This window comes from Medicago sativa, chromosome 3 (assembly GCF_051527215.1).
Source record: "Medicago sativa cultivar Bolivia chromosome 3, Bolivia_mono, whole genome shotgun sequence".
Taxonomy (NCBI): Eukaryota; Viridiplantae; Streptophyta; class Magnoliopsida; order Fabales; family Fabaceae; genus Medicago; species Medicago sativa.
In genome coordinates this window covers 88,924,870-88,948,480 of record NC_140751.1, presented here as the reverse complement: position 1 = coordinate 88,948,480, position 23,611 = coordinate 88,924,870, and the positions used below count along the sequence as shown (strand labels likewise).

General features: G+C 31.7%; 1 protein-coding gene and 1 long non-coding RNA gene across 2 annotated transcripts; both read left to right on the top strand.

The window, feature by feature from the left end:
• The first annotated feature begins 402 nt into the window (after positions 1-402).
• On the top strand, positions 403-1,345 carry LOC146941617 (uncharacterized). The gene is made up of 2 exons (XR_015032449.1): positions 403-606; positions 1,054-1,345. It is a non-coding gene; the product is annotated as an uncharacterized LOC146941617 (long non-coding RNA).
• A 13,970-nt stretch (positions 1,346-15,315) lies between these two features.
• Positions 15,316-21,247, top strand: LOC146941616 (UDP-rhamnose/UDP-galactose transporter 6-like). The gene is made up of 6 exons (XM_085755438.1): positions 15,316-15,555; positions 16,427-16,632; positions 18,157-18,341; positions 18,438-18,638; positions 18,992-19,153; positions 20,631-21,247. Exons 2-6 carry the CDS (start codon positions 16,503-16,505, stop codon positions 20,958-20,960), a joined length of 1,008 nt encoding a protein of 335 aa, XP_085611564.1. The 5' UTR covers positions 15,316-15,555; positions 16,427-16,502; the 3' UTR covers positions 20,961-21,247.
• Positions 21,248-23,611: the final 2,364 nt, after the last annotated feature.

Genomic DNA, 23,611 nt, shown 5'->3' with positions numbered 1-23,611 from the left:
ATTGTATTTTACTTTGGGAGTGAGTAAAACTGTTTGGGTAAAGAGCAGGATGCTGACATTTATTAGGTTGGACCCGATTAGACAATTAGCCTATTTTCATTTGTTGTTATATATTTTTCTCGCTCATTTCTTTCCCCAGCCTTAATGCACCCCACCCACCCACCCCCCCCCCCCCCCCCCCCCCCCCACACACCCACACACACACACACCCCACACCAGGGGCGGTTTTACCGCCCAGCGACCCCGGGCGGTCGCCCCGGCTCCATCTGTACTTTACCCACATTAGGCCCAAGCTTTTGGCCCATTTACACACTTCAAAAAAAAAAATTGGGCAAAATACAACATCACAGTTCACACGCGTGAGTAATTCACAACACCAAAAAAAATTGGGCAAAATACAACATCACAGTTCACACGCGTGAGTAATTCACAACACCACAAAGGCTACAGCAGTTTCTCTTTCGGTACTCACTACAGGCTACAGCAGCTTTCTCTCATTCATCAATCATCTCTCTCGGCGGGCTATCTATATCAGTTCTCTCATCTCTCTCTCGGTTGCTAAGTTTTCCTTGTTGCTAATCTCTCATTCACTCTAATTCTCTAAAGGTAATCTCTTCTTCTCCTTCCTTTCTTTCCTTGTTTTAGGGTTTTAGAAAAATTGTAAAATTGGTGTGTCTGCAGACTGCAATTGAAAAATTGGTTTGTGTTTGTGTTCTATCATGTTCTTTAAGTTGTATTTGTTAGTTTAATTTGAAATTTTGGTATGTTTGTTTAATCAATGTTCTTCAATTTTTAGCTTGTGAAGTTTGATGGTAACTTTTTTTGATTTATGATTTCTGTTTGTTGCATCTGCGTTCTGATTCAAGCTAAATTTTGCATGTTATATAAGATTTATCAATGTTATTTAGTAATTTGTGCAGAAAATGTTATTTAGTCTTTAAATTGATTTTTTTTTTTTACAAATTGAAAAGCTAGTTGTTAAGGAACTGTTAACTGTTATTTTTTAAACTTGTTATGTGAAATGAATATTCACTTTGAATCATTAAATTTCAGAGATGAGGAAGTTTTTGGTAGATAGAACAAGGATTGAGAATGTAAATGTTGTGGAACCGGAAGCCAAAGTAGAAGAACCGGAAGCCGAAGTTTTTGCATTTATTTTTCGCCCCGGCTCTATGAAATTCCTGGCTCCGCCACTGCCCCACACAAAATAATCGGAAAACACCCCTTCTAATCTAAATTTGGATTTTAAAATTGCGTGTCTGAACTATGTTTAATTTTAGGTGTACTGTGTACATTGTGTTTGTGTGTCTCAAATTGTGAAGAATAAGACCATTTTTTTTTCCTTTGATACTTAATTGTTTTTTTTTTTTAACTTTTAAATAAATAATAACTATAACTATTAAAACTAACTTGTCCAATATAGACAAGACACGTCAGTTTAAAATGACACATCATCATCATAGAGCATATATTTGGTCGAAATTTGACTGATCGAGATTTGAATGGGATAAAGTAGAAGGCCAAAATCACACATTTAAAATATGGGGGTTAAAATCGCACAATTCATAAACTAAGAGGGTGAAAGTTGCAGTTAAACCTAATTAAAATATTCAAAAGAATAAAACACAATACTACAAAATACCTATCAGATGTTTCGTGAACTATTTCTTTACTAGATTTAGCATTTCGTATTAGGCATATGATTCTGAGATCATACTCTTATTTTTCATATCTAGTATTAATCACATGTATTGCACTTTCTTTGTTTAAAAATATTTAAACAAAGAAAATGTAACAATCAAAATACGATTAAAAATAATAAAAAAAAATGGTTAAGACAGTATTAATTAATTTAAACAGAGTAGCATGCCGGTGAGCTAGCTAGCTTCCTGGCTTGGTACAATATTAATACACTCAAGGGAAGAGAAATCATGGCGCGGAAATCTACCTATGTTAACTCTCCATAGTAAATCTTGAATAAATCTAGAATACAATATTAATACTCTCCAGAGTAAATCTTGAATAAATCTTGAACATTTTAAAACGAGCAATAGTTAATTGTCGTTCAATTGGTGTTTAGTTACGTGTGTGATGGTTTTTATGTTTTTCTTAACTGATTAGGAGAAAAACTATTATTTATCGCTGACTAATACTATATAGTGGTTCTTCACAACAATAAAGTAGATGATGGACACGAATAGGAGTATAAATTATAGATTAACTGAGAACTATTTTTATGATTGATGTAGGTGAAACCAAACGTCTTATAATTAGTATTTTCATAAATTTAATCTCAAATATCTGTGTTCACTTTGCTATTTTCTGCTTCGTCTCATAACCATTTGAATCGTAACTTCGGTTGTCTAAATAATAGAGGAACTCTATTAGTTTGATAATTATTACTTCAATCCCTTCCCTTGGCTACAGTATATTGGATTTCTGTCCTGTTTGGCGATTTAAATGCAATTTTGGCGCAACAATTTACACATACAAGCTGCTCTAAGGACTCCGAGATAAGTTGAAAGGATTACAAACTAATAGACATGAAAAAGGACTATTCTTTCACAGCTTCTCAACAACATCATTGAAAGGATTTGTGACTCGGATTGAGGAGCTTGTCAGGATACTAAAAGGTCTACTATGAATTTTTGCTCTTTTCTTTGAAAATAAGGAAAGAGCAATTGTCTCAAGATCGCAATCAGAAGCCCAGTATCGTGTTGAGGCGAAAGCCACGCGTGAGGCACAATTACTATTTTTCCTCTTGAGTGACTTTCAATTTCAAATTCTACACCCAGACCCTATAATCATTTATAGTGATAACAAATGTGTCATGCACATTGCCTCCAATCATGTTTTCCACTCACGAAACAATTTGAGGTGGATTGTGACATTGTACATGACAAAATTCAAGCTAGAATCCTTCATTTGCTGCACATTCTCTCTGTTGAGCATGTAACATACATACCAAAGCTTTGCATATCCATGGCTAAACACTAAATTAGAAAGCTTTGGAATATTTACTTTTGTACTAGTCAAATTTGACTTGGTCAAAATAGGAGATTATTGTTTAAAATAAATTAGGGAAGTTGGGTTCTCAAACATCCCATTTCCTCTTCTTAGCCTCCTCCTTCCTCATTGTAGTGTCTGGGTTTCAATTATCAAAAATCAACGAGATGAGTTGCATTTTCAATATTTTTCTCAGGAATTTGTTGTCATTTTACAAGACAATACAACAATATCTGCCATGCAAACATCAGAACTTTGATGACACCAAACATTGCCACAACAATTTCAACGCCTAAAAGCAAGTTTGATTCACATAACAAAACTATATAGCCGCTTTTAATTTTAGGGTTAATTAAGTAAATGGTCCCCGTAAATAATCAGAATTTTGTTTTTAGTCCCTATAAAATAAAATCACACTTTTTAGTCCCTATAAAATTTTCCATCAGCATTTTTAGTCTTTATAAAATTTTTCCATCAGCATTTTTAGTCTCTATAAAAATTTTCCATCAGCATTTTTAGTCCCTGTCAAAAATTTCCATCAACATTTTGGTTCCTAAAATGCTTAAGGAAAATGTCCCAGGAACTAAAAAGTGTGATTTTATTTTGTAGGGACTAAAAACAAAACTGTAAATATTTATAGAGACTAAAAACTTAATTAACCCTTAATTTAGCGTAAATTTCTTTTTTTTTCTACGATTTCCAAATTTCCAATTCCCTTAGCGCACAATTAAAAAACACTACACATAGCCAACATATTTAGAACCAAGTACATTCTAACCAAGCAATTTAATTCAAGTGGTTATTGAACTCCACCAAATAACGAATTGTTGAGAAGAATTTGAATTCGATTTCTAATGAAAAATTTTCAATCAGTACTTACATTTTGATCGAACCTGGGAGTATCAGGACTCTTTCCTTCAAGAGTTAGGATTAACACATAAAATAATTAGTTGTACCTTCTACTAACATCACATGTGATTTGGGTTCAGAAGATCCATAATTGTCCATAATTGGAAGTTAAAAGTTTCCTTAATCTTAAATGATGTGCGACCTCCCTAATGATGCTATACCGTTTTTTTCGTAGAAAACAAATACTAGGAGTACTACACTTTTGCAAGGACAAGTTAGGAATTTGATGAAAAGTGTGGTCATAGATCTGGAAGGTGATTTATTGTCATTTAAAAACTAGTTAATGGAGTAGTCCAATCCTTAGCATCCGTGATCCTCCCTTTGCTTCAAAAGATGAAATCTTTATTATAAACATTTCCCTTATTTTATTTTGATAGTACACTTGGCATCTTCACCTTCCCTATCTCATTTAATGTTTTCTTATCATCCAATCAAAATAGATTATGACACATTTGTTTTATATCAACCAATCAAAAAAGGAGCATGACTCATTATTTTTCATGAGCCAATCAAAATGGATCATGACTTATTTGTAAATTAATACATTATTTTTTTTCCCATATATAAAGACAATTCATTTTTCATCATTTTCATCTTTCTCCCCTAAAATATGTATTGTGTGTCTTTTATTTAGATGACGGTGGATTATGGGGTTGATTTTTTTATATTTGTATCTAATTGCTAATACTATTTTTGAGGGTTCTATAGGAGAGCATGTTGCTCTAGATTTCAAAAATTGAATCAATTTTTCATTTCAATCCATTGTATAGCTTATATCATCATGTATTTTTTTTTTTTTTGACAAAAGCTTAGATCATCATGTTTGTTGTCCAAATATGTAAGTTCATCCTATGATACTCAAGTTCTAATAACTTATCACATAGATCTAATCACATAATTTTATGAATGTTTATGTATCAAGAGAAAAATTGAGAATGTTTATTTGATAGGTATATTGTTGGTGTTCTTTTTATTTAAAATGATTGTAATGACCAATTCTATATTTTATTGGAGTACTTTTTTTCTTCGATGTTTGTGATGTTGATTCCCATTTGCACTCAATCTACAAATGATATTGTTTGTTATATATATAATTATTGAAGAATAATATGTTTTTTTTATTTCTTTATTGAATTGTGGGTTTTTATAGATTTTATTGTATTATTCATGTATTCGTTAGTCCCGATATGGAAATACGGTTTATTTTGTTATCAAATATTCTTTGGATCATCGTTTTTTCGGTTAATTTTAATGTGTGAATGAACTTTTTATGTTTGCAAGATTCAACATCATAAACATAACTTTTGTTTTTTTTGTCAAAAAAAAACAAGACAAATTATGTTTCTTTTACTTAATTATCATAAAATGATTCTTATTGATAAAAAAAAACATGTTTATATTAGGTGTGTTTCAAAGTCAATTTTTAGAAAACTAATTGTATTTCTTAAATAATTTCAAAAAATAATATTAAAATCGATTATGAATAATTAAGGTATCTAAAATTCCATTTATGGGCAATAAGTTATTAACATAAATAACAATAACTCTAATACATTTGGTAACACAATAAGTGTGATTGATAACATATAATAATATTATTTAAAAAAAATAATAACATTACTTCTCAGTCATAACCTATCTAAAAAAAGTTAATTATCTCTATTATAAACATTTCCCCTATTTTATTTTGATAGTACACGTGACAACCTTATATTGAAATGTGCATTTAATTTTTTATTTCATATACACATCAAAATGTTTTTTTTTAATAAATATACACATCAAAATGTTATTTGCTAAAATTCGAAGGAATATTTAATGTACTAGAATGTCAACCGAAAATTTACATATGAAATTACTCTATGACCCGAAAATTTTGGCAACCAGAGGGTAATGAGCTTCTTAATTTTTTTATTTTTTTTTAATAAACATTGTCTTAACTACTAAGGAAGCATTGAAAGAAAAAACAAAAAATTATTTAGTCATTTGTCCATTGTTTACAAAGTATTACTATAATCGTGTTTTACAATCTGTCAAGTTAAATGAAATTAATAGCCATCAAGATTAATGCAATTAACTATAATCATTTGTTTCCTTTACTTACTTAACCATCTAATGAACCAAGAGTCATAATCAGTCTATTTTCTGTTTCTTAGACAACGAAATTAACTCCCATCCCATTGATTTCGGACATCTTGCTTTCACTATTCAAATTCTTTTGATTTAATTTTTCTATGTATAACTACCTCATTGGAACCCATTTGCTCAACATTTGTGCATATACAGTCTATGATTCCTCTATGAGTGTTCCTGAGAAAATGTTATTTAGTTTCTCTATCATGTTAGATACTGTTTTCGAGCCTCAATAGTTTCACACAAGTATTGATATTAACATGTGTGAAAGTACCACTTATGTTGGGGAAAATTTTATATATTGGGTAGTTTTTATAATATACCAAACTCTTGGGGTGTCATCGCTCCCATGGGTCTCCAAAGAGATCCGTCTCGGAAATGAGGATGTTGTGTTGGATGTGTTGTAAGACTAGATGAGATAAAATTAGAAATGACAACATTAGAGAGAGTTGAGGTTGCTCCTATAGAAGAAAAGATTATAGAAACTAGACTTGGATGGTTTGAGTATGTAGGGGTAGACCTAGAAAAATTATAAGAGAAAACTATTAAGAAGAATCTAGAGATAAATGTCTTAGAGAAAGACATGATTTTTGATAGAACGTTATTGTATGTTTGATTCATGCATGTAATCGATCCCACTCACTAAGGTAAGACTTTGTTGTTGTTTTTTAATTATGTACAATTTTTTTCAGAGTCAAAGATTTTTATTTGTTCAGATAATTGTACCTTCGATAAGAATAACGATGAGATTCTGGATGCATTCTTATGAAGATGTGCGTGTCTGTGTAGCAATTGATCATATAGAAAATAGAAGCCTCAACTCACAACTCCACTATTATTTTTCAATTTGAATTATTTTTCAATTTGAAGTCACATAATATAAGACAATCTCCAAGATTTTTTTTTTTTATGACAAAGTAAATGTATATACCAAGACAATCTCCGGTTTGAACCCGGGCGAAGCCACCAATAAAAAGTAGCCAAAGAAAAAAGAAGATAGAGTAACGTGTACTATAATAATTCTTACATACACATGTGAAAGATTAATTCAGAGATCCGTGCCAATGTTATTTTTATTTTTTTTGGAATTTTAAGTTGAGCCAATTGTCAAATATGTAAAAGGGAATTCTCAATTATTTTTTGGCTATATATTAGTCAATTATCAAATATGTAAAAGGAAATTCCCAATTATTTTTTGGTCATATATATTAGAAGTAAGAATAAGAAGAATTGATTCGTTAAATTCTTTTGAATCATATTAATAGTATTTAATAAAATAAGAATGGTTGGATAGGAATTGATAAACCCAACCAACATCTCACATAAAAAAAAGTCCACCAACATTTCAAATCAATTCAATTTAAATATGTTTTTAATATCTTATTTAAAGCTAAAATGTACCTTTTTTGAACAGTTTTTTTTAAAAGTCGTAGAAAAAAATATAGAATGTTACAATGCAATGAATATTGATCATACTAAATTAACGGATCTAAATAAATACATTGATGTGAATATTATAACACACTATCATTTACATGGAAATTAATTATATGTGTTTTAATTCAAATAAATGTTTCCTTCAAAAATAAATTCAAATAAATGACAAAGGTTCAGTACATAAAGAAAAGCTTAAAAAAAGTTCACAACTCACCACTCTTTTCACTCAACCACAAAGTTGTTGATTCAACTTTTTTTTTTGAAGGAAGTTGTTGATTCAACTTTTGTTGCCATCATGATAATCTATTCAATGAGTGATGTGCAAATACTTTTTTAAATACTTTTTGAATCATGAGAGATGTCATCTGATCCAGACGAGTCTTCGGAGTCCAACTCACATAAAAAAATTATCAGAAAAAAATTGTTTTATTTAAATTGTCAATTTTAAATTTCTATAGTAGTCATTAAAAAGCCTCAATTAGTTTTTTCAAACTATGAAGACTAAATTTTGGAAAATTCTAAAAGAAAAAATATTATTGAAGAACATGAGAATATCATTAAATTATATAAGTTTAATATACTCAAGTTCTAACAACTTATCGCATAGATCTAATCACGGAATCTGAAAAAATATTTTTAATCATATAGTGAGATAGAGGCTAAATTTTCTGCTTTATTTTTTGAAACTAAAAAGTGCTTTTAATTTTTCTTAGCAACTTGGGTCTCAATTTTTGTACAAAACTAAATTTTCTCTTCCCTCAAAATTCAATTGCGTCATCATTCACTATGCTAACATGTAAATATGCGATATCATATTTCTAATGAAACATTTTTTTAAGAAATATATAATATCAATTAACAGCTCATTATTGTATTTATAGCAATAGCAATGACAATCAAATGGTTTCAACGCAAATGTATACGACAACATGTATCTCAAAGTAAATAAGGATGCAGACTTTCTTTTGTAAAAATAAAATAAAATAAAATGCGGACTTTCTTGCCTTTTAAATTTGAAACCTTGACCTTTATTTGCATTCCCAAATATTTCATTTATTCAATATCAAAATTTGTACATTTTTTTTGTTGCATACGTATGTAACTCATTTACTAAAGACAAAAAGTGAAGGAATTTGAAACAATATAAGCATGCATTTTTCAGCTCATCATAGCACATTGGCGTTTTTCCATGGTTTGATCCCATCAAAGACCAGATGTGAAGGAATTTGAAATAAAATAAAAAATGGAAATAGTTTTTTTATTTAATATAAAATCCAAGCAAATGACATAAAAAAAAGCTAAGAAGACAATTCATCATAGTGTTCAGAGTTCTGCGGAAGTATACAATAGGTTGGATCACCACATTTGGCTAAGAGAAACCTCACAAATGAGATCGACGCCATATTTTGATCCAAAACCTTGAGACATTACAGGTCATCTCGCTAACACGTTGCTTAAAATCTACTCTTGCGTCCAACCTAGAAGTTTAACTCTCACATGACACATCAACATCTCTTTTTAAGTGCGAGACTCTTTGTATTTGTGACTTGGTGAGATAGCCTAATAAGATCAGAGGCACAACATGGTAAAAAAGGTGGGTTGGTGGCAGTTTCAAAGATGATTTTTTTTTCTTTCTTCCATGAGAAGAGAGAAAGTAAATTAGAAAAAGAAATAAGATGAAAAAGAAATTTGAACATAGAGGAGTAATAAGGGAAAATAATAAGTTGATTAATTTTATGGGTTTGTTGAATAAGTTGGAGATTTCTGGGTAACTATACTACCAAAATATTAGAGTTATTAAAAAAAATATCAATTTAAAATGTCTAATAAACATGTACTTTGTTAACTTAGTATAATACATCTATGTTTTCCTTTTATGAGATTCCACAAAAGACCAAAGATGATTTTTTTTTAAATTTTTTTTTAATAAAGGAATAAAATGCAAAAGCATCAAGAGAAAGTTACGACTTCTCAACTATGTTGACACCTCATAACTAGCTTTTTCATTTTCTTTTTGTGGTGGCCGGGGTTCAGAGGGTGAAGAAATTTGAAATAATAAAGGTTGAATAAAAAAAATTGCATGAAAACGAATGACATTCAAAGTATCAAATTTAAGATAAAATAATAAACAAACGACACTAAAAAACTAACAAAACAAATCATTGTAATGTTTTGTCGGAAAAAAATTATAATGTTTGTGCTTCCCATAGAGCTTGCATTGGATTGTATCATCGTATTAGACTATGAGAAATCACACACGTGAGATTAATATTATATCTTCAATTCAAAATATCTAGGCACATATATATGTGTCATCTCACTTATATGTTATTCAACATCTACTATTCCAGAACTTTAACTCATATTTGACATATTAGCATTTATTCCCCAATTGTGTGACTCCCGCGTCCGTAAATATATGACATAGTCAAATAAAGTCAAACAGAGGTTCCTTTCTTTCATGAGAAGTGAGAAAGAAAAATAGATTTTTTTTTTTTAGATTGAGATAAATGATACCTGTAAAAAAATTGTGTTTTGTCCACGAGGTTATAAAGAATAAAGTGAGTCGAAGAAGTTCAGGATTTTTGAGTAATTAATTTATCCAAAAATTAGACTTAATTAAAAAAACACAATAACATTTAAAAATTTCTAATAAGCACGCATTTTGTTAATTAAACATAACACATTAGAGTTTTTCTAAGTTTAAATCTCACTAAAGAAAAAAGGTGAAGAAATTTAAAATAATAGGGATTGATAAAAAAAAATTACATGGAAGCGAACAACAACAAAAAATTTAAATTCAATATAAAAATTAAACATCTACTCTTATATTGGTCATCTCATTTATAAATGTCTCAACATCTGCTCTTGCATCTAATGTGGAACTTTAAATTACAATTGACACATTAACACATCTCTCTTAATTGTAAGACTATGCGTCTATGATCTGGTGACATAACCAAATAAGGTCAGGCGGAGGTACTCCCTCCGTCCCATAATAACTGAGTCATTTGCAAAAACAAATTGTCCAAAAATATCTGAGCCATTTCACTTTTCAATGCAATATTAATTACTTTTTTCTCTTCATAATGCTAATTAATACTACTTTCATCACTCCCATTCAATATATTCCACTTTGTATTTCTAATAGTGGAGAATGCACCAATACTTAACAAGATCACTTAAAACCATTTTTCTCTCTCCTTCATTTATACGTTTTTCTTGATATGTGTGAAATGAGCAAATGGCTCAGTTAATCCGGGACGGAGGGAGTATAACATGATTAAAAAGGTGGATTGATGGTGATTTCATGGAGAGAGGCTTATGATTCTAAATTTCATGAAAAGAGAGAAAGGAAATTGTAAAAAGAAAGAATATGAAAAAGTAATTTGAAAATGAGATAAATGATTGGAAAAAAAAAGTAGTGTGTGTTTCGTCCGTGAAAGTATTGAAAATAAAGTGAGTTATTTGTAATTTTATAGTTTAGCTGAAGGAGTTAAAATTTATGAGTAGTTATTTCACCCAAAAAAAAAAAAAAGACTCAGTTGTAAAATGTCACATAATTTTAAAATATCGTTTTGTCAACTAAGCAAAACACATGCATTTTTTCATTGTTAGATCCCCCCAAAGAGCAAAAGTGAAGGTATTTTAAATAATAGAGGTTGGATAAAAACATTTGAATGAAAGTAAATGACATCCAAAAATGTATATTTAATATCAAAAAACTTATGCAAATGAAATTCAAAAACTATCAAAACAGTTCATCATGATGTTCGGAGCTCTTAGAGTGCCTACAATGAGTTTGATCATCACATTTGACTAAGAGAAACCCCACACGTGAAATTCACATCACATTTAAACCTAAAACCTTAAGACATTGGATATATTAGTCATATCACTTATATGTTTGCTTATTATCTACTCTTACATATAATGTAGAAGTTTAAATCATACATGACACATTAACGTCTATCCCTAAGGTGTGAGACTATATGTATTTGTGATATGATTTGATAATCAAATAGGCTCAAAGGCACAACATGGTAAAAAATGTGGTTGGTGATAGTTTCATAGAGGGATGTCTTTGTTCATTTCTTTCAAGAGAAAAGAGAAAGTAAATTAGAAAAAGAAAGAAGATGAAAAAGGAATGTGTACAAGAGATAAATAATGAGGGAAAAACTAAGATGTGTGTGCTTTATTCGTGAGAGTATAGGGAATAAAATGAGTTGCTGGTAATTTTATGAATTTGTTGAAGGTGTTGAAAATTACTGGGTAATCATGCTACCAAAATAATAGATTCATTCAAAAAATGTCACATCAATTTAAAATATCTAATAAGTGTATTTTGTCAACTTAGTAGAACACGTCTACATTTTTCCATTGTGAAATCGGACCAAAGACTAAAACTGAAGAAATTTAAAATAATAGAGGTTGAATGAAAAAATTGCATGGAAGCGAATGACATCCCAAAACTAAAATTTAAGATACAAAATTTAACAAATGACACCCAAAAACTAAGAAAACAAATCATATTGATGTTGGGATTTTGGTGGGAACCTGTATTGGATTGTATCATAATATTAGACTAAGAGCAAGCACACAAGTGAGATTGACATCACAGTTACATCCAAAATGTTATGACATTATAAGTCATCTCACTTATATATTGTTCAATATCTATTATATGGCATTCAATGTGTTATTTTAATCCACACTTGACACATTAACATCTCTCAATTAAATATGAGACTCTTCGTGTCTGTGATCCACCACCACGAAGCACTTCCGCTCCCCAAAAATGTTGAAGCATATATGATATCACCATTGGGACTTACGGGGGAGACAACACTTGTGTGATTCGACACATTGCAGAAAAAACAACCACACAAGTGAGAATGATGCCGCATCTTCATCCAAAATTTTAAGACTTTAGTATATGAGTTTTTTTTTTTCCACTTATTTGTTCTTCGACCTCCAATATTTTATCCAATGATGAGATTTAAATGACACTTTTTTTTTTTGTGTTGTCCGAAGTTTGAACCCCGGACCTTGCATATATTATGCATTGTCCATACCAGCTGAGCTAAGTTCCCAGGAACTTTAACTAATACTTGATACATCACAATATTCTTTCCATTAAATATGACGAAATTTTAGCCCGTGTTTGGCACGGGTGTCCAAACTAGTTCGTATAATGTAGATTGGAATCCTTTGATAAAGGTTGGCATGTGCCTTTCAGTTAAAATATTTATATATTGGAGGCTTGAAAATGCAAAATTATATACTATTATTGTGGGGTGACTTAGCAAAATGAAAAGGTAAAAGAAAAATAATTATATGTTGACTGTTATTTGATTTAGACTCCAATTTTATTTTGAATTTCGTATTAGTTGTAAATAAATAAAGAGGATAAAAAAATTACGTTGTGGTAATTGTACTGTTCATCACATGATATTCCGTTAATCACAAGAAAAGAATTGAAAAACAAGTAACTATGAAAATATATTCCGTTAGGTTGGAGGATTTTTTGTTTGGCAATGAAAAAAGGATGAAGGTTTTTACTTTTACAATTACCAGTATTTCTATTTAGAAATAAAGAGCCTATTTAATGTATTTAAGTTATCATCTGTTCGATGAATTTTAAAGATAGAAATTGCACATTAAAAACTTTAACATATACTATACTTTAAGGCACGTAATGTGAAATTTTTTTAAAAACTCAATACCGCCAATTACTACATCAAATTGAGAAAGAAATTATGCGATACTATGGAAATTGCGATAAATAAACGTTAATGACAAGTGCGGTAATTTCTTTTCTTGAAAATTTACGACTAACCATAAGAGAAATCAGGCAAATTAGTGAATTACTCTGATTCCCCAATTACTACATCAAATTGAGAAAGAAATTATGCGATACTATGGAAATTGCGATAAATAAACGTTAATGACAAGTGCGGTAATTTCTTTCCTTAAAAATTTACGACTAACCATAAGAGAAATCAGACAAATTAGTGAATTACTCTGATCCCCCTAAAAAAAGAAAAGGACATACAAATTTCTCATAGGTGACTAAAAATGGTGATAAATACACCCCAATGAGAGAGACATCGAAAGGTATGGCTGAATGACCTAAAAATGACCTGAATGACATTCAAGGCCAAATTTCACACCACACATCAAAATGAAAACAACACTTATTAAATATCCCACTAAAAGGGCCCCCCCTTGATTTAGCCTACCTTTATATTCTGATAGCCTATCATTTTTCTCCATACTTAACATTGTAATGTAATCAGTAGTCAATAATAGACAAAAAAAAAATTCCTAAGAAAATAATAAAGTTATGTCAAAATTATATTTTTTTTCCACATCATTTGTTTTCTTTTGACCGTTTTGCATATGATTTTTCAAGATTCAAATTTATAATTTTATTTCGATATAAACTCTTTATGTTTATATCTATGATTCTTCACTCATATTTTTATATGAATTTTAGATTTAATGTTTGAAAATTCATATTCAAAATGACAAAGATGATGTGAAAAAAAACAAAGGATGAAATCGTTTTCTGAAATTAAATTAAAAGACGACGAATGTAATTTTGTCTACAGTAATAAAAGATATATGTAAAAGTATAACTCAATCGGCAACATCAAAATTGTTAAAAGGAACACTTTCATTCAATTTTGAATCAGAGATGTCGAATATCATTTTTCTCCATACTAAACATAGTAATGTAATCAATATTCAATAATCAACAACATTTTTCCTAGAAATTAAGTGATTAAAAATGTTTGTAAAATTTAGTTCAACTGACAATACTAAAACTGTTCAGTTGGGACGTATTCTTCTAACTTCGAGTATGAAATGTCGCATCTATGTGTCAGAGTTTAAGTGGTGATTAAAAAAAGTAATCAAAGACAAAAAATAATCCCTAAGTATGGTTATTTAATTATGTACTAGTATTGAATTCGAATGTGTTTTGGCTTACATGCAAATCATTACAGAATTAAAGAAAATTACAGAAAATTAAAGAAAATTAAAGTATTTAGGAGTTGTTTTCTAGAGGGAATTAGATGAGATATTTAGGGAATTTGGAATTTGAGATTCAATCTGAGGATATTGATTTTGATTGAGGGACCGAAATGATTATTTTTTACTTTCACTTTAATCCCTGTGATACGTCATATACCATGTCAGCACAAAACATTTGTCAACTCAGCAGTTAACATAAGTTTTTAATATCAGAGATTAAACTGATAACGAAATTACACATTCAGATATTACTTTGTATTTAATCTTTGAATTAGAACCTTTGGAATAGCGAGGTGTGGAGACTAAAATAATCATTTACTAAAATAAAATACGTCCTCCGTTTCAAAATGAGTGTCGTTTTAGGTGTTTACACACATATTAAGAAATGCAATGATTAAAAGAAAGAGAATGATTATTTTACCAAATTATCCTTATTAACTATTGGTTAGTTTTAAAAGTAATACTTTGGAAGTAGTGTGCAGAGTATTAATTGGAGGGTACAATTGAAAAGAAAAAATTATTATTGCATTGGAAACTGAAAGTGACATTCATTTTGAAACAAATTTTTTTGGCTAAAGCGACACTCATTTTGAAACGGAGGGAGTAAAATAGAAGTAATCAAAGACATAAAAAAAATTCCCAAAGAGTAAGGTTATTTAATTATGTAGTACTAATGCATAAATAATTTTGCCTAAATTAGTGAATTATTACACTAATTGAGATGCAAGAAGCAGGCATTGAAGTTGACCAGTAATATTCTTTTAAGAGATACCGTTTACTCACAAATTTCTTGTTCTGCTTTCCCCGCAACTCACATTTCTTCGATCTCTGAATCTGGACGTTACTCAACGCAAAGCACCCTTTAAATTCAACTCCTTAAAACCAAACTCAAACCCCCCCGCAACTCAACAAACTCATTCAAACTCTAACCAAAACTAAAATCTCTTCATTTTTCACTTCTCTCTCTCTCTAACCAAAACGACGTCGCGTTCTTCTAAACGCCGAGTCGTTTAGTTCCTTCACACATCACAGGTTTGTTTCTCCGATTCTTGAAGTTTTTTCGTGAATTCGTTTATGATTTTTGTGAATTAGAGATTTGTATGGTTTCTTAATTCTTAGGGATCGTGGATCTGTGTTTTGGATTGTGTTACTTTTTGGTCAAGTTATTCATTTAGCTTTGTAATTGTTATTGTAAATTTGTAACTTCGTGATTTTGGTTTAATTTGAAGTTCAAATCTGCTATAATTTGTTTTGACTTGATGGATCTGATGAAAATTGTGCTATTCTGGTTTCATTTTGCTGATTATTGCGTTTTATTGATTGGATTTTGATTTGATTGTAGTTAATTGGAGTTTAATTTATACATCGTTAACTTCAATGTTAGTTTTTTAGATGTTTTGACCAAAAAAGTGAAGAATTATCTGTTAAGAAATTTGCAAACACGTCCCCAGTGCCTTATTTGTTTATAATTTAATGGACTGATTTGACCAACGAAAAACACATTTGAGAACTAATTTGACTACGTCAAATAGGTTTGAAGACCAACATGACTAATAAATGAGACACTTGTGGATGTGTTTGCAATTTTGATACATTTAGGGACCATAGTGACAGGACCTCGCACATTCAAGGACTAAAACAGTTGTTTACTCATTTCTTGTTGTGTTCCTTTGTTCACAATGTTCTTGTATATATGTATATGGATATAAATTGATGTGGTCTAATTGTTTATGGTAGTGTTTTTTTTGCCCCGTCCTTTTACAATCAAGAAAAAAATCTATGTAGTTTTAGATCCTTGTTTTTTCCTAAAAAATAAAAATAAAATCGTTTGTGGAGTGGGTTGGGGATTTCGCTTTTATAGAAATATGTGAGCTTCTTTTGATGATTTATTTTTTCCATACAGGTAAAGCCGTGCGCTTTTGAACTTGTGGTGCAGCCAGTGAAAAATCCAGTTTGAATATTGGAAGCTCTAGTTCAATATGTCATCTGCAAGCAAGGGTGATAGGAAGGCTTCCCTTGATGCAGCATCGTGGTTGTTTAACGTCGTTACGTCTGTGGGAATAATCCTTGTGAACAAAGCCCTGATGGCCACATATGGTTTTAGTTTTGGTATGGGTCATGACTTTTTCCATTTTCTTACCCGCTTTTGAATCTTGGTTGGTTAGTCGTTTAATTTAAAAAGAATAGTGATATTTGTACAACCTTTTTGTGACAACTTTTGGGACAGCCTTCATTTTCTCTCTTATTGATAAAAAAACATAGAGAGAGAAAAATGAAGAAAGAGGGTAAGAACACAATGAGAATATGAGAGAGACGGTTGTCCAAAGGTTGTCACAAAATGGTTATACAGATATCATTTCTCATTTAAAAATGCAGTGTTTTTTATCCATGCATTGTTTGGATATAAAGTACTAATTTCAACCAACAATGGATTGGTCCAAGTGGTAAGGGACTTGAACCCCTTAAGCATGTGATCAGGGGTTTGATTCCTGGCTCACGTGTATGGATAAAATTCGGTTGGGAGGGGGAGAACCCACCTTGTGTGCCCCACGGGTTTCCCGACGGAGATTAGTCACTGCTAAGCAGCGGTGAAAACTTCGTACCAATATCATGGTAACCCAAGAAAAAAATAAAGTACTACTTTTGTGCTTTCCTTTTTGGTATGATACATGCATGTATTCGTTTTGTGGAAAAAGGTGAAACCTTTTTAGTATAATATACTTGATGTTTTATGTGTATATTTCACTTTATATTCAGTCAGATTGTACAACTTAAATAGCTTTGCTTGCATTACCTTTGGGGTACTGATTCTGCTGTGCTTACTCTATAATAACCTGATGGACTAGAAATTTGATATGCATAACCACGTAGAAAATATCCTAAAGGGTGGTATTTGATACAGTTGTTGGTGGAAAATTGTTATATAGACTTTCAATAGTATACTCCACAATTTTATTTCATTCTCTTTATAGAAATTATAATAATACTTTAAGTTAACATGTGCTGTCGATTGTACTGTATCTGGCAGTAATTGATTGTGTTCAATATAAACTAAACTTTTCCTCGGATTTGAAAAATGCATCCATTATATTTATAGTTGTTGATAATGCCAATAGGGAAAATTGGCATTGATTATGCTTGTACCTTATAAGCAATATTATAGAGCGAAAAAGCGCTATAGAAAGAAATACCTGAGAAGAAGGTATGCTAGCAGATTGTATGTCGATGTTTTACGACCTACACAAACTTTTTGTAATTGTGATGTTCAATCCAAAAATCTGAGGGAAATGTGCGATTTTTTCCCGTTCCAAAAGGTTTGTTGTGATATCAGAGATAGGCATTTAGACTTTTCGCTAGGTTAGCGTTTTGAAGCAACTTGTGATTTTTGGTTTTGACATTGACTATTGAAGTATTACTGTTCAATTTATACGTCCCACAGCTACTGCAGTTTTAAAGTACGGAAAATAGCAGTAGATGATCAGTTAAAAATCTCTTCTATTACTAGTAACTACCCAACCAAATAATAACGTGGTTTATCTTTTCTTCTAATATTAACTTTGTAATGCTATGAATTGCTTCTGAACCGAAATGCTAAATTCCTGACTTTCTATATCTTATAATTTTATTATGCAGCCACAACTTTAACTGGAATGCATTTTGCCACAACAACCTTGTTGACGGTCGTTCTTAAATCGCTGGGATATATCCAGACCTCTCATCTTCCTAAATCTGATATCATCAAATTTGTCTTGTTTGCAAATTGCTCCATTGTTGGCATGAATGTGAGTTTAATGTGGAACTCTGTCGGTTTCTATCAGGTAAAATTTGGGCTTTTGGCTGATTATCAAATTTTAAACTTTGTTTGAAAAGATGAGCATTTATAACAGTTCTTCCTTTTGAAATGAAATTGTCAGATTGCTAAGCTGACTATGATCCCAGTATCTTGTCTCCTAGAGGTTGTATTGGACAATGTGCGATATTCCAGGGATACAAAGCTTAGTATTATCTTGGTTTTGGCTGGTGTTGCGGTCTGTACAGTCACTGATGTCAGCGTCAATGCTAAGGGTTTCATAGCTGCTGTCATAGCAGTTTGTAGCACAGCACTGCAGCAGTATGTAAGTAGTAACACTCTGACACTATATCAAACCTGAATCTTAGTTGGGAGATAGAAACTGATCAATTTGATTTCCATGTCACCAAGGCTGTTCAAGATAAGTAAATATATTCATTTATAGGTTCATGATGCTTATAAGAAATAAGCATGCATGTAAGAATTAATCATCTTGTTAGAGATTTTAAAATGTGATAAATTGGGAAGCCTTTTTCAACAAACTTTCCTGTTTCTCTCCATTTTCATCATAAGCAGTCTTTGATAAATGTTTATCATGTTTCGAACTCTTCCTCTTTTATTTGGGCTTCTCGTGCTCTAGGTTTTACAGGGCTGATATTTTATGTTACATTTGTGCAGTATGTGCATTTTCTTCAGAGGAAATATTCTATTGGATCATTTAACTTGTTGGGCCACACTGCACCAGCACAGGCAGCAAGTTTACTGCTAGTAGGCCCCTTTATGGACTATTGGCTGACAAACAAACGAGTTGACGCATACGACTATGGCTTGACATCCACTGTAAGTTTCTCTATTTCTTTTTAATGTTCCGTTATGAGAGAAGACACTCGTAAAGTTATTTATATAACTAAGGTTTAGACTGCCCTTTCTTTCATAGGTGAAGAATTTTGAACTATATTAAAATAACTTGTAAGCTTAGGGACTAGTCCTGTATAATGTGTGCTTGCGTGGAAATAATATTGAGAATTGATCCCCAGGTTTACTATAGCCTAGTTTAAGCTTAACTAATTCACACTACTTCACAACCGACTCGGTTTTCAATTTGTAAGTCGTGTATGCATTGCTTGCAGCCTAAATTTATAAATAGTATATCAAATTCAAAAGTCCAAATTTGCTGGTTGTCTAGGAGAAGACTGTAAGTAGCATTTGAAGTAGGTGTTGTAACAAATCCAGTTAACTTCCATTCATGCCCATCAATTTTTTTAATTTGAAATGTAAAACTTCCTTTTAAGTCTCTTTGAAGAGGTGGAGGTTCATTCTTCACAAATGTAGAGAATTCTCTACGGCTAACAGTATCTTCTTCTTCCATAATGTTAGTAAAGAAAGTAATCCTGAAAAGTGGACATAATTATTTATGTATTTTGTATAAACCTGTACTGCTTGGGACATTAGCCAAATCATTAAATTCACTTAGATATCCAATCTAATTGAAGTAGTGTGAATTAAGTACTTCATATTCTTATATGACCAATCTAGCCTAAAAACACTTGCATTTTATGAGCAATATTCTACTAAGAACGTAAGATCTATGAGGTCTGGTTATCATGCTCAAATCTAGTGGACAAACAATCTTTCTTAAATTACTTTTTTGCGAGCTTCCTGCGATGAAGATTTTACTTAGTTTCATATACTCGTTTCATTATATGTATCCTGTGCTCCCCCCATATATAATTTCTGGAAGGTTCGTGTTTTATCTACCCTGATTTGCCAATTCTGCTTCTACAATGATTTCCTGGGGTTATGATGTTGCATGAGTCATATGCCAGATATATTTAGTAGTATACGTATACACCTATACATTGTTATAAATCTACAAAAGCTCTGCATACTTGACATTTTGTACTAATGAATAACTAGTTACTCACAGTACATACTAAATTTGTGTGGGCCCATCCTTGGCATACCTTAGAACCATATCTAGTAAAGTTCTAGTAATAATTCTCTATATTTTTCAACTTGGGTCCTATCCTTTGCCATAGGACAAACACTCATTTTTTAGAAACACAATTTATTCTGTGGAGAGAAACTGTTTACTGTGCATGGACTTATACTCTGCAGTCTGCACGTTTTTGCCTGTTTCTCTCTCTGAAAATGACACTGACATTCACCTTAGAAAAAAGGGAGGATCCAAATACGCATACCCATTTATGTCAACTTTAAAACTGTGCATTGTACCTTCACTCATAAAAACAACCATGATTACTGTTTTGACTGTTGGAAAACTATTATTAAGCTGATCTGCTCCTGGTGTCTGCAGTTGTTCATCATTCTGTCTTGCACTATCGCAGTAGGAACAAATCTCAGCCAGTTCATCTGCATTGGTAGGTTTACGGCCGTATCATTCCAAGTCCTTGGCCATATGAAGACTATTCTGGTCCTATTCATGGGGTTCATTTTCTTTGGAAAAGAGGGCCTCAATCTACATGTTGTTTTAGGCATGGCAATTGCAATTGCGGGAATGATTTGGTATGGCAATGCTTCTTCTAAGCCAGGGGGTAAGGAGCGCCGTAGCTTTTCCCTTCCTACCAGTAAAACACAAGATTATGCTGCGGTGCCTGTGTCCTCCGAATCAGTTGAGAAGGTATAAAAATAGGCTTACAAGAAAGGAAGTGATTAAACTTTTGGTGAAGTGCATAGGAAAATCATGCGCCCTTTAGGCAAGCTGATTCATTTTCTTTTATACCTTGAGGGAATTCCCAATTATTTATAGATCATGTTGACATATCTCTGCCTTTTGTGTTAAGGAATTGTTTGAGAGGGAGAGAGGAGGACAACTCTTATTTTGGAAGAGGGATCTACATTATGTTCCAATTTTTTTATAATAGATATTACTGTTACTTTTTATAGTAAAAAGTTATTCCATTTTTGTCTTCATGGTTAGCACTTGTCAACTGTCTGCTTCTGATAACTGACTGCATTGTTGGGGGTTCACATGTTGGAATCTCTGCTGGTAAGTGACCAATAATTATGGTGTAAATAACTGGTGCTTAGACTCCTCCTTAAAATAGAAAGTATTTATTTCTCACACTAAAACTCTAACAAGTGCCCTTGAAGGAATTTAATATAAAGGGTTATGCTAACTATGTTAGGCCTCAGGGACACTCTTTAGCATTTTCCTGTAACAAAATTTGATTATAAGAAATGGAACAATGAAAATATTAAATATTGTAATTTTTTGCATTTTTTTATATATAACAAAGAAAATGTCGAGCACTAGTTAAGACATGGACCCGGATCATTTGACTTTAGCGCGCGAAAATTACTTAACTTTCGCTCACTCTGCTCCATTTGATTCATTGCACACTTCAAAATGCTCCATGTAGTCAACACTTTGCTTTTCAGAAAAACAACTTATTTTATAATTATTAAAACAGAAAGGCCAAATGCACTCGCCTCTGCTGCGCAACGCCACAGTCGGGTTTGGACGTCAATAGATGTAGTTGCTCCGACGATGGCAGAACAGGAGGGTGCCCCTTATTCTCCAAAGTTTCCTTATTTTCCCGAAAGAAAAAGAACCTTGCAATTTTTGGTCTTTTACGTAAGTTTTTAACAATCTTTTGTATTCACTAATTTCAAACCATTTTTAAGAGCTCGTGTTTTCCTGTATTTTAAAGTCTTGGATTATTTTGAAGGAGGCGTTATTGCGTTGGTGGCAGTTCTTCTTTTTGCTGTGTTAAGATGTTTCTTTCACATTTAAGAGAAGAACAAGTGGTGCACACGATTGATCAAACGCATGATAGTGATCCAAAGTTTCCCACTTAAAAGTGAATTAACTCCCTCCCTCCCGGAACGGAAGAGCATTCATCTACGAGTATTAAACAAATATGTGGGGTATACTGCTCAAGACATTTTGGCCATAGGCATTGCATGAATGTGGACAACTAGCATGGACACCCGTGCCAAGCACGGGCTAGAATGTCGTTATATTTGATGGAGGGAATATTGTGATGTATCAGGTGTTACTTAAAATTTTAGATGGAGTTTTGGTTGTATCATTATCACTTGTGTGGTTTCTCTTTATCCAAATTGTCGATCTACATCAACGTAGGCTCCTACAGAAAGCCCAACGGTGGTATCACATCCGGGTTCGACGTTGTGGGGGATCGAGAGTTGTTCTTGGTGGTGGACTACAGACACAAAGATCCTAACACTTAATGGAGAGATGTTAATGTATCAAGTGTGAGTTAAAATTCCGTATTGTATGCAAGAGTAGATGTGAGAAACATATAAGTGAAATGACTCATATACATAATGCCTTAAGACTTTGAAAGAAGATAGGATGTGAATCTCACTTATGTGATTGATCTTAGCTTAATGTGATAATACAATCCATTGTAGGATCCTAGCCTAATGTGATGATTTGTTTCGTTATTTTTTGAGTGTCATTTGTTTAATTTTTCATCTTAAATTTTAGTTTTTGAATGTGATTAGCTTTCATGCACAAAAAAAAATAACCTTTGCCATTTCAAATTCCTTCACTTATGGTATTTCATGGGATCTTCCAATGGAAAAATGTATATGTATGATGAGTTGACAAAATACATATTCGTTAGACATTTTAAATAGATGTACATATTTTCAATAAATCTAATATTTTGGTAGCATAATTGCCCAGTAATATTCAACTTCTTCAACAAATCCATAAAATCACCAGCAATTCATTATGTTTCCTATGCTCTCACGAATAAAACGCACACTCCTTTTTTTTTTTTCTCTTTTCATTTCTATCAAGTTCAAATTCATTTTTAATCTTCTTTTCTTTTATAATTTACTTTATCTCTTCTCATGAAAGAAAGAAACAAACACCCCTCTATGAAACTGCCGCCAACCCACTTTTTTTTTACCATGTCGTGTCTCTGACCTTATGTGATATCTCACCAGATCACATACATAATAGTCTCACACTTAAGGGAGAGATGTTTATGTTTCATATGTGAGTTAAACTTGTGTGCAATAATATACATTGAGTAACATATAAGCAATAAGAACAATATACCAAATGTCTTAAAATTTTACGCAAAGATGTGATGTCAATCTCACTTGTGGAGTTTCTCATAGTCAAATGTGATGGTCCAACCCATTGTAGACTCCCTCAGAACTCTAAACATTATAGTGAGTTAAACTTGTGTGCAATAATATACATTGAGTAACGTATAAGCGAGAAGAACAATATACCTAATGTCTTAAGATTTTACGCACAGATGTGCTGTCAATATCACTTGTGGAGTTTCTCATAGT